The sequence below is a fragment of the Triplophysa dalaica genome, chromosome 2 (genome assembly GCF_015846415.1).
Source record: "Triplophysa dalaica isolate WHDGS20190420 chromosome 2, ASM1584641v1, whole genome shotgun sequence".
NCBI classification, from domain to species: Eukaryota; Metazoa; Chordata; class Actinopteri; order Cypriniformes; family Nemacheilidae; genus Triplophysa; species Triplophysa dalaica.
Genome location: NC_079543.1, coordinates 2,355,616 through 2,367,383, shown reverse-complemented (window position 1 = coordinate 2,367,383; position 11,768 = coordinate 2,355,616). Strand labels below are relative to the sequence as shown.

The 11,768-nt window shown below is 40.5% G+C and overlaps 1 protein-coding gene across 3 annotated transcripts; it reads left to right on the top strand.

The window, feature by feature from the left end:
• Positions 1 to 164: 164 nt before the first annotated feature.
• epn3b (epsin 3b) lies at positions 165 to 11,656 on the top strand. 3 transcript variants are annotated; one of them, XM_056768771.1, is made up of 10 exons: positions 165 to 355; positions 3,011 to 3,335; positions 4,046 to 4,406; positions 5,786 to 5,889; positions 7,882 to 7,965; positions 8,043 to 8,160; positions 8,247 to 8,420; positions 8,574 to 8,702; positions 8,779 to 8,976; positions 9,083 to 11,656. In XM_056768771.1, exons 2-10 carry the CDS (start codon positions 3,108 to 3,110, stop codon positions 9,388 to 9,390), a joined length of 1,704 nt encoding a protein of 567 aa, XP_056624749.1. In that variant the 5' UTR covers positions 165 to 355; positions 3,011 to 3,107; the 3' UTR covers positions 9,391 to 11,656. The 3 variants fall into 3 exon arrangements, with proteins under 3 accessions (XP_056624749.1, XP_056624741.1, XP_056624732.1); XM_056768763.1 differs by having other exon boundaries at positions 8,574 to 8,687; positions 8,779 to 8,997; positions 9,083 to 11,640; XM_056768754.1 differs by having other exon boundaries at positions 8,779 to 8,997; positions 9,083 to 11,640.
• The last annotated feature ends 112 nt before the right edge of the window (positions 11,657 to 11,768 follow it).

The following is an 11,768-nucleotide window of genomic DNA, read 5'->3' as shown; positions in this document are numbered from 1 at the left end:
ACTCTCTCTCTCTCTTTCTCTTTCTCTCACTCTCTCTCTCTCTCTCTCTCTATCACTCTCTCTCTCTCTCTATCACTCTCTCTCTCTCTCTATCACTCTCTCTCTCTCTCTCTCGTGATGACGGCTTGCTCCTCCACGCCGCATGTGCGAGGGCGCGTGCCAGCGGAAGGCGTGTGTGGATTTGCACGTCGCGCTGTATCGCAGCATCACCGGATCGTAGCAGCATCGCAGAAGACGCTCGACTGATAGCGACAGATAAACGAAACAGAGAGGAGATTCACTGGATCTGCGCTTATCTCGCACGCGCTCTCTCCCTCTGTCTCTCTCTCTCTCTCTCTCTGTAATGATGCTGCAGGTGAGCAGGGGGTCTCATTCATCATTATTAACTATGATTATATGAGGGATTTTGTTAGAGGACTTTGATGTTCGTGAGGATTGTGATGTGTTTGTGTGCGTGAGATATGTTGCGGTACAGCTAAAGGCCTGCACGCTATTTACGCTCAGTCTGTGTAACTGGAGTAGAGAGTGACCTCTCTCTCTCCCCCCCCCCCCTCTCTCTCTTTCTGTGCGTGTCTATGAAAATCTGCTATTCCTGTTTGTTTAAAGGGCGATTCACATTCCGTGTCTTAAACCGCGCGGAAAACGCGAGCCGCGGCGCTTTCTCTAGTCATGCGGCACTCCGAAAAGTTGAATTTCCATGTCGATGCGGCGCCGACGTGTGCGCCCCGCATCGTGTGCGTCTATTTGCGCGCGACCGCCGCGTATCTACATTTAAAATGACGAACCTACGCGCGCTAAAGATGCGAATGTGAATCGCCTCTAATGCTGGGCTCACACCAAACGCGAAAAAACTTTATGTACGCATACCCCAGGAGTACTGCAGGGGAAACGTGAGAGAAACTGACATTTAGGAATAAATTATGAAAATCAATAAATGATGATAATAGTATTTATTTATGAAATTAGGACTACACAAAGATGCATAAAAATAAATTAATACATTTAGATATAATAAAGGTTTGACTCTCATTTCACTCTATTTTAAAGTAAAATGTTGTTGTCTTGTCAAGGGGTACTTGGCTTTAAAAAATCATAAAAAGGGGTACTTAAGCCAAAAACTTTGAGAACCACTGATCTAGATTAATTCACCGGAATTGATTTAAAAAAACTTAACCAAAATGGTTTACTAATGGTATCGTGGGGGTTTAGGTTCTGTCACTTATTTTTAAGACGGTGTGTAAGATTAGTCTTTGATCTTTTACTCCATATTAGTCATTTAATAAAGACAATAGGCCATTGACAGAATTAAACTTCAATGTGGGTTGAAAACCAGGCTGGAAAGTGTGTCATGTTTTGAAGATCAGACTCCTGTGCTGGAATACTAAGATCCACAACAAACTCTTTTGACTCACGTGACTATCCTGACATGTGTTTATCATTTAAAGCGAAAGTTCACCCTAAAATAAACATTCTGTCATCATTTACCCGTCCTCATGTCAAGTTTTTAATCTGCAGAACACAACAGAAGATCTTTGAAGGATGTTGATAACCAACAGCACTGAACCCCATTGATTTACAAATTCAAAACCACTGAGACATTACTCAAAATATCTTCTTTTGTGTTCCATTGTTTTCAACCACATAAGGAAAAATAAATGATGACACAAAATACATTTTTAAATTTTTTGAAACAGTGGATTAAGAAGCAATGGGAAAAGGAACAGAATGAGATGTTTATTGTGAAGGATTGAGTTTTGCCGCATAGAGAAACAGAGTATGCAAGAGTATGTGATGATGTGAAGGTCATCATTGTCCTCCGTCAGCAGTGTTCTTCTGCCCTCAACATCTTCAGCATCTTCATGTCCGTTATCTGCTTCACTGAATGAATCAATCTGCCACATTGAGTTTAGCCATTTCACTTCTCACTGCTAATCTTGTTAAATAACTTTTAAAGGAATAGTTTGGTATGCATTGTTCAACTGTGGTGCTGCCAGCATTATTAACATTGAATCTCATTGGTTGTTTCATGTCTTGTGACTAAAACAAATTTGACAGCCGATAATCCGATGTGCGAAAGAATAAAGGTTTAAAATTGTAAAATATACATAAAAAAAAACTTTTTAAAACTTTTGTAACCAACATAAGTATTTTACATTCTGATTATTTCTCTCATCTTCCACACATCAGACACCGTTTCTCTGCTTTCTGCATCAACCTTTAACTTATAAACTATAGACCACTTCACAATACGTGAACACTGGTCCAAAAGCACTCCTGGTTTTAGTTTTGTATATGTTATCAAACACTCTTGAAACTTCAAGATATTTGTTTAACATTTTGATTAGGTTAAAAATGGATATAAATACTTTACAGTATCTCCAGAGTAGTTTTTGTCCATTTATATTTTATGTAGTCTGTGTCAACGCTTGATAACATACGAAATCCCCCCGTGATTCAGAGATGAAACATCACTCCATGTGTCACAATCTGCGGGGGTCCGGGGGTCTCAATGTTCCTGTGGTGGGAGGTAGTAAAGCTGTGTGTGTGTTTCTATACGCCGCACGTGTCTGTGATTCATGAATGAGAATACACAACAAATGTGACACACATCAGATTTATTCTTTTGTTTTCCGGTTGAGCTATAGAGAATCAGATCAGGTATTCTCTTGTTGTCTGACCGTCTCAAGGACGTACGAGTGATTGACAGGTTAAATTTAGGATTGCTTTGGGAGCCTGAAGAGGCCAATAACACACGTCTCTCTCCTCCGGTCGGTTAACCGTGCCCATGTGTGTTTATGAGAACTGCTAACTGCAGAGTGGATCTGAATTATTGATAACTCTGACAACTGTAATCTCTCGAGCTACACATAAAGATGTTATGACATCATCATCGAATTCCCTTCCACACGTGACCTCTGAACATGGAAGCGTCAGGGATGATGATGGATTACAAACAAGATGTCTCTGTGATTTATAGATAACATGATCTAATATTCTCTCTCTCTCCCAGCGCTCGCTCGCTCTTTCTTTAGCGTGACACTCTGCCCACCTCTTATCACACCGGGAGGCCAGAGTACGGCCCACGCAAGCACTCTTCCGCAGTCGCCATGACGACCTCTGCTCTGCGGCGCCAGGTGAAGAACATCGTGCACAATTACTCGGATGCGGAGATCAAGGTGCGGGAGGCGACTTCCAATGACCCCTGGGGTCCGTCCAGCTCGCTGATGTCAGAGATCTCCGAGTTGACCTTCAGCGTGGTGGCGTTCAGCGAGGTCATGGCCATGGTGTGGAAACGACTCAATGATCACGGGAAGAACTGGAGACATGTCTACAAGGTGTGACACGTGACCCATGTTTTCACAATATAAGATAATCTCTTCTAGAATAAGAAACGATTCGATGAGTCACAAATTATTTATCGAGTCAAAAAAAGATTTACTGACTCAAAGAAAGATTCATTGTGTCAAAGATTGATTCATTGAGTCACAAATGATTTATTGATTCTAAAAAAGATTGAGTCAAATAAGGATTCATTGAGTCAAAAAAAAGATGAATTGAGTCACAAATGATTTATTGGATCAAATAATGATTCATTGAGTCAAAAAAAGCATTTTTGACTCAAAAATGTTTTATTGGGTTTTAAGAAGATTCATTAAGTCAAAAAAAATGATTAAATGAGTAACAAATGATTTATCGATAAGGGAAGAAATGGTCAAAAAGATTAATGGCGGGAAAGAAAGATTCATTGAGTCAAAGATTGATTCATTGAGTCACAAATGATTTATTGATTCAAAAAAGATTAATTGTGTCACAAATTATTTATTAGGTCAAATAATGAGAATTAGAGTCAAATAAAGAATAATTGAGTCAAATGTTTTTATTGAGTTTAAAGATCTATCCAATCAAAAAAAGATTCATTGAGTAACAAATGATTTATTGATTAAAAAAATATACATTGAGTCAAAAAAAGATTCATTGAGTAAAGAAAATGAATCATTGAGTAAAAGAAAGATTTATTGAGTCAAAAATTATTTGTCTGCTCTAGGCTCTGACCCTGCTGGATTATTTGGCAAAGACGGGCTCCGAGCGGGTCGCCCAGCAGTGCCGCGAGAACGCCTTCACCATTCAGACGCTCCGAGACTTTCAGTACGTGGACCGGGACGGACGGGATCAGGGCGTGAACGTGCGCGAGAAAGCCAAGCATCTGGTGGCGCTGCTGAGGGACGAGGAGCGCCTGCGTCAGGAGAGAGCACAGGCCCTCAAGACCAGAGAGAGGATGACGGGCGGCGGAGGGGTGGCAGGTGTTCCCCCCGCGTTCCCCAGCAGACGCAGCAGTCAGCCCAGCATGGCAGCGCTGTACGGAGAAGAGTTCATTCAGTCCAGAGGATCACCGTCTTCATTTAACTGTGAGTCCACACACATTATAAGGTATATAGATATGGATATATGCTGAGGTTCCTTTCCTCATTGTTGCTTCAGAGAATTCAGAAATATACAGAAATATACATTGTGTAGACTGCTTCAGGGTGCATCTGAGGGTCATAACAGGCAGTATTGTGACCTGACCAATTAGTTTGACATTATTCCCCTCAGTGTCTCGTGTTTGATACACACAGAATGTATTTGTTACATTTATATATAGAACTATTTTCTAAACCCCTGTTGAATCTAAACGTGAGAAAAATAATCTATTCACACGTTTTCTATTTCAAAATTGGGAGATAAACATATATAATTGACAAAAAATGCTTTTGTACACCAAAAAACACGGATGTAGTGTTCGTGACGTAACCCGTAGATTTGTGAAGAGCAATTTTGAAGCTTAAAGTGGGTGGAGCCTGTCATCGCCATCTTGGCAGCACGTCACCGCACGTCACTCCCGGATAATAAAAAATGGGCAAAAGATGCAGGACATGGATGAAGCTGAGGTGTCTGCTTGGTGAAACCACCTGTCACTCAAGTGGCAATGCCCATAACTATGTGTTACATTAAGTATTAATCAGTGCTGTCAAACCATTAATCACGATTAATCGCATCCAAAATAAAAGTTTGTGTTTACATAATATTTGTCTGTGTACTGTACATAATCATTTTGTATTTATAAGCACATTCATATACATGTTTATAGAAAAAGAAAAATTATCAAAATTAATGTATAAAAATGAACAAAATGTAGTAATATAATTTTTTTTGGTAAAAATAAATAAATACAATATTTTATAAATAATAAATATTTCCTTAATGTATGTGTATATGTTTATACAAAAGTACAAGTATAAGTACAAAATTATAATAAATAGTACACAGAAATATGTTTTAGAAACACAAACTTTTATTCTGTATGCGATTAGTCGTTTGAGAAAAAAAGATTTGACAACCCTAGTATTAATATAATTTAAACGGATGAGTTATAAAAACATTCACCTCCACACAGTTGTCATGAAGGGCAAAATGAGCTATATAAAAACATGTTTTTCTCCTATAAAGTTGGGCATATTATCATTGGGCTCAGTGAGATTCTGCTCTGTTTTGGAGGCAGTCTCTAGCGGTCGGTCGAGGAATTGCAGTTTAATTCACTTCCGTGTTTGTTGCTACTCGATTAAAATGCACAAACCTGGAGTAATGAGACCCGACAGATGGAGAAGGAATGGCTCTTCATAGACCGTAAAATAAATACTATATTTTAATTTTCATGTGCCCTTATATAAGAAAAAATATCAGTAATATGAGCTTAGATTTTTTTCATTGTAAGGTTGACATTTGCATATCTGTCTGTGTATTTCAGCATCGTCTTCTTCGCCGAGAGCGTCTGATCTGGAACAGACTCGACCTCAGACCAGCGGAGAAGAAGAACTACAGCTGCAGCTCGCGCTGGCCATGAGCAGAGAGGTACACACACACAAACACACACACACACACAAAGTTGTCTCTTTCATAGTGTGGCAAAGAGAGGTCTTGATCAAATGTCCAACACGAAAAGATAGGAACACCAGGAATTTTTTTATTTTATATGGACAATCATCTTATAAATTAAACATGATTTATATATGATATTTTTGATGAGGGGGTAGAACAAGCAGTGCTGCACGATCAGGACTAAAACCCAAATTGTCGATTATTCATCTCGATATTGTAATGTCATTTATTGTTGATGAATAGATTTTGAATTGAAGTTTTGTGGTGTTGTATAACATTCAGTGAAACAGCTGTATGCCATATTCTTTCCAAATACATTCCAAACTAAATAATATAATGAAAAGAAAAAATAATTGTGGGAGTTATGTTGTTAGTACAAAAATCCAAAAGGAACGGCTAAAGGACACGTCAACATATTCAGTCTCTGGTTTGTCTCTGTATTCGGCGCCAAAAACACTGGCAAAACATACAGAAAGAGGGCAAATGGGCAGGTGTAATTGAGGCTTTTGCCGGTTATGTAATAGACTCTATGCACAATCGCTTCCGCGTTTCGTCTCAGTCCGCTCAGTTCCATCCCGCATCCATAGGGAACAATGATGTTTCCGACAGCCAAAATGGGGAAAGGCTTTAGGTTATCGATTCAAGCTACATTCACAAATATGATAAAAAACAAAGTATGTCTGTTTGCTGAAATTTAAAAGATTTTTTTAGTAAACATATCCTTATCACTTGGTAACAAATAACCTCAGCCCTATGAAAGCGGAGGTAGCTTAGCTGGCCGAGATTTTAGCGGATGCTCTTTATCACCCTGTGTGCATAGAGTCTATCGTCTCACCCGTATTTGTATTCACATTTAGTTTTTCAATTAATTGCGCAGCCTTGTTTGTACAGTATATATGTTCATTGTGTCTATTGAAAGACGTGAAAACACGTGTATGTGTATAAAAGTGCAAGGAAATAAGAAGGTGAAATAGGAAGATGAACTCATTTGTTTGAACCGATGTTCTTTTCTTTCTTAGGAACATGTTCATGTTCACAGGACTGAGGAGATGTGGAGCGTTCACATGTGCTGCTGTGATTCAGTCGACGTGTAATAACTAAACTTCATCTTCTGTGTATCATGACTGTAGCACTGTTGTCATGGAGATGCAGGTGGACTCCAGGTGGCTCCGTGCAGGTGTCTGAACAACCTGCAGTGGATGCTCACATCATTTCAGCAAACAAGTTTCAAGTTTTGTCAAAGGTTCTTGAATTAATATTACAATTTAATAGTTGGCTATTTTTCACTTTCTGTTGCTTAGAAGTAGTCGGGACGTATTTACGCTGCTGTCTTTTTTAAAGTCCCAGTGAATAAAGAATGACAATGCCCATTTTTTCATTAAATATTTAATCATTTATTGAAAATAGTTTATCAATGTGGGTCATTCTCTTTTTGAAAATCGTGTGCCCTCATAATCTTCACACTTCCTTCCTGTAATGACTATCAATCTTAATTGACGTATGTTAGATGGCTTGGGCGGAGCATCCGTTAACTCCTCCCCTTCATCTCTCAGTCTGCTGACAGTCCCTTTTCAAAATGCAACGGCTGTTAACATCCAATCGAATCGGGGATGAAGACGAAAGCCTCGCCCACTATTTTTGTTTCACTTGGAAATGCGTTAAAATATGGAAGTAAAAACGACTTCAACTTCCAGTTCACAGGGACTTTAAGACATCTATGCTGTGTTATGATTGACTTACCTCATCTCACATATCAACCTCACCTGTCATTCAACTCCTAACTCAATTTGTCTTTTTTCACTAATGATCTTTCTCTCTTTTCTTCAATCGGAAAAGTTTTGTGTGAGGGCCGCTGGAGATGTTCCTTCCCTGTGCTCTTTTACTCCTGATGAATATTTCCACTAACTCTGTGTGTACATTTTTCCAGTGTTTTTCTTTATCATGTTTTTATTTTATTTCATGAAGGATCAGCGCACACATCCCACCGGTGAAGGACGACTTCAGAAATTTCTGGAAGAGAAGGCAGAGAGAGACTCAGGCACTGGAGAGGTGAGAGAGCGAGTTTTCATATTGATCCTCACAGGTTTGTCGTTGTCTGTCGAGTGACGATCAATTTCTCTTCGCAGTCGGCCATGATTGATCTAGTTGATGTATTTAGCCCCGCGCCTGCCGCGCTGCAGAGCGAAGACCCCTGGGATGCCCCGCCCACGTGCCCTGTGACCTCGGACCCCTGGGAGTCTCTAGGTCAGTGACGTCACAGGATTTCTTTCTGAATGTGCTATTTATGAATATCAGACCAGCGAGAAAGCTATTTTTTTTTTTTATTTCAGCTGTAGTTAATTCCAGTGACCCTGGAAACGGAAGTCCGTGGAGGACACGCCCCTCCTCCAGTAGTCCCCCGCTTCATTGGGGCGCCGACCAGCCTTCTGATCACTGGGAAGCCTCACCTTCAACCCCCTCCTTGAATATGGCAGAACAGGCCTGGAGGAGTCCAGCGCGTGAAGGTTCTCAAACTAAAGCAATTGACGCGTTTACATTTTAATATCGGTTTGGTTTTGCTAATAGCGCAAAAATAAAACTCCAAATCGTTAAATGGATAGCTCTTGTTGCAAGGATGCAAATGTTTGTCGTTTGTGATCGGTGTTTTTCTCCTCCAGCTCCAGGGGGAAAGGACCCGTTTTGCATTCAGGAGGAGGAAGAGGAGGAGCTTCGGTTGGAGGAGGAGCCTCAAGTAAAACAGGAGGGGCCAAACCGTGTGTTCAGCCCTCGCTGTGAGAGTCCAGCAGGTGCTCTTTATACTGATCGCTCAGTGTTCTTATCTGACTTTAAAGCCCTCTTTCACTTTCTCTCTTACTTTCACAGTCGTTGAGCACTTTACTGGTGTTCAAGTGAACGGCAGAGACAGCGACAGTCCGGAGACCTTTGACCTCTCTCGTCTGGCTCCTCCTCTAGATGCGGTGACACCCAGACTGTGCCGCACCCCTGAGACCTTCCTCGGACCCACGGCCGCTTCTCTGGTGAACCTGGACGCACTGATCCCTAGCAACCCTCCCGCCACAAGTAAAAACCCTTTCCTTACAGGTATTCAGCATTCACGCATCTATGACGGTATCTAATAGGAGTGTAGTGATATGTCACGACATGATTTACCACTGTTTCTCCGCAGGTCTGAGCGCACCATCTCCCACCAACCCTTTCCATTGTGACCAGCCCAGACTGACTCTGAATCAGATGAGACCCAACTCCACGTCTCCTCTGCCGGCTCACACCCTGTCGTACAGCGCCTCCCTCCCTTTGCCCCTCCTCCAACAGAAACCTCAATCTCTGCCCTCATCCTACACTCAACCTCCCCACGGCCTACTGGACATACCCAACAACCTTCCCCAACCTCTACTGCCACTGTGCACCGCCCCGACCCGTCCATCCACCATACAACCACATCAACAGAGACAAAACCACAACCCTTTCCTCTGATGGAGAGATCTGAATCCAGACGGGTTGTTATCAATTGAACTGGATCATCTTCCATTGGAAATTGGATGACTTTAATATATTTGGTGCAAACTGACTGAAAAAATGTGAACGCTACAATTTTACTGTTACTAAAGAAAAATTTAGGCTTGAGTTTTGTTGTGATAAATTCTTGCCAATAAGATATTACACATTTTAGGCGACTGACATTCATTTATGTTTGGATTTTAATGTCCACCTGCATTCTGTCCATTAGCTTAAATATGAGTGCTCATATGGATTATAGTATTTATATGAAGTTACAAGATGCAACTTTTTTGGTGAGTTTAGATTTTAGTTTATTTTTTGTGTTATTGAGCATATCCCTAAAAATATTGTAAACTGTCTCATTATCCTGATTCACAACAGATTGGTTATGATTATAGATTATCAAAATATTTTCAATTGGAGATGTTGGGTTGGATTTCATGGAAAATGTCAGACTGTAAGGTTCGTAAAGTTACTTGTGATTTTGTATTTCTAAGAGAGAGTCCAAATGTATGTATTGCAGTTTTCGGGCTTGTCCACACCGGGACGATAATCGCGCACTTTTATCGTGGTCATTTAATGCCTTGTGACCAAACAAAGGGAGCCAATGTGAGTGTGCACACTGACGCGCAAAATGACATGCGTAAAAGCGTTTTTTTTTAACACCTATGGCTTGTTTTTTGGTTTGCCGCGTTGTGTTAAAAACTGGCTGACCAATGAGATTGCTGATGTTGTTCACATGCCTGGAGCTGCCAAAGTTACAGTAAAACAAGACTTGGTGGCGCTCAAGCACAAAACGGTCTTGCCGAGCACACATTGACGAAGAGGAAGCAATATGAATTCTTCTTATCCGTGACAAGCGAGTGTCAGAAGCATAAAGTCACGCAGCGCCACCTTGTCTACAGCTGATTTTCATTGAGCGCCATCTATGTCAGGGAGTGAAATTGCACGTTCACTCGACTCATCGCCAGTGATAATCGTTTGAGTATGAACGCCGAAAAACGTTGCAGATAAGCGTGTGCGATTATTGTCCCGGTGTGTACAAGCTCATAAGGTCAACATAAAGTCAAAATTCGATCCTAACGACTATCTCACTCAAGGCATGGGTCAGTTTGACAGAGTTTTCTTGATGGTATGGTAATCTTAAGAATAATATTGTGGTTTCGCAGTGTGCCGATATCGCGATTACAACCATGAAAACGTGTTCTTTAAATATCTGGGTAAAAAACTGCTTTTTTCCCCATTGAACACAATATAGTTTATTTTGAAGCAACACAAAACAGCTCATACGACAATTGTAGCGTTTAAAACCACGACTTTTGTAAAACCGCGGTATACCATGAAACTGCTAATCGGCCCATGCCTACTCTGTACACGTGCTTGTTTAATTTCACACTTCATTCAAAATTGGATCAGTTTCTGCCTCAAAAGTCAACTTTCCTAATTGGCTGATGTCATCGAGGCGGCCCACGCTATTGGCTAATATTAACAATATTGCCAACATTTAATGTTGCCATGTAATGCTTAAAGTTACAGTAATTATAGCAAAACGTGCATTTCTGCAATTCATTTAGATCTAACTTCATACTGGCACAAGACCACCACCCTTCAGAATCCAGTTTGATCTCAATAGATCAAATTCTGCTTTGCAATATTATTTTTTTAAGGTCTGAATGTCAGTATTTCTTAAAATAAAACCCTACTCACCGTCAGCCCTCGGATACATGGGACTGAGACTGGTGGGGAAGTTTTTGTAACATCCTATGAACCTTCACATCACACCTGAATATTTTCCATCATCATCAAATACTTTCCATTGGTTTGTATCTGTGGATCCCTGTGAATGTTTGCCCTAAAGGATCCGACACTGATTGTAAACAAGCTCCTCCTCCGTGCCTGTCTCACCGACAGTCCCACAATGCACCGGGGCTAGCGCCCCACAGACACTCACATAGCAAATGAAAATCACAGAATCTGTCCGTCCAAATAGAGTAAGAGAACTGTTTTATAATTGCTGGAGTGACTTTATCCAATGCTGTTAATTCTTTTCTCTCTGGAAAATAATTTAAGAACAACTACCAGCTGTACAGTAAATCTCTCCTGAGGAATGTGATGGAGTTATTGCATATTACAGGTTAACCAGGTGAATCCATTAATCCTCTATGAGTTAAATGTTGAATGTTCATGGCACTAATAAATGAATGTCACTTTTAAAGCTTGTTATCTTTACCTAGAGGTTTTAAAGTGGTTTGAACAATGCCGTTTTCTTTTCATGCTTGGTTCTTTTTGAGGGGAACTTTTGCAAAACACAAAAGAAGATATTTCAAAGAACAGAATACATTGAACCCCATTGA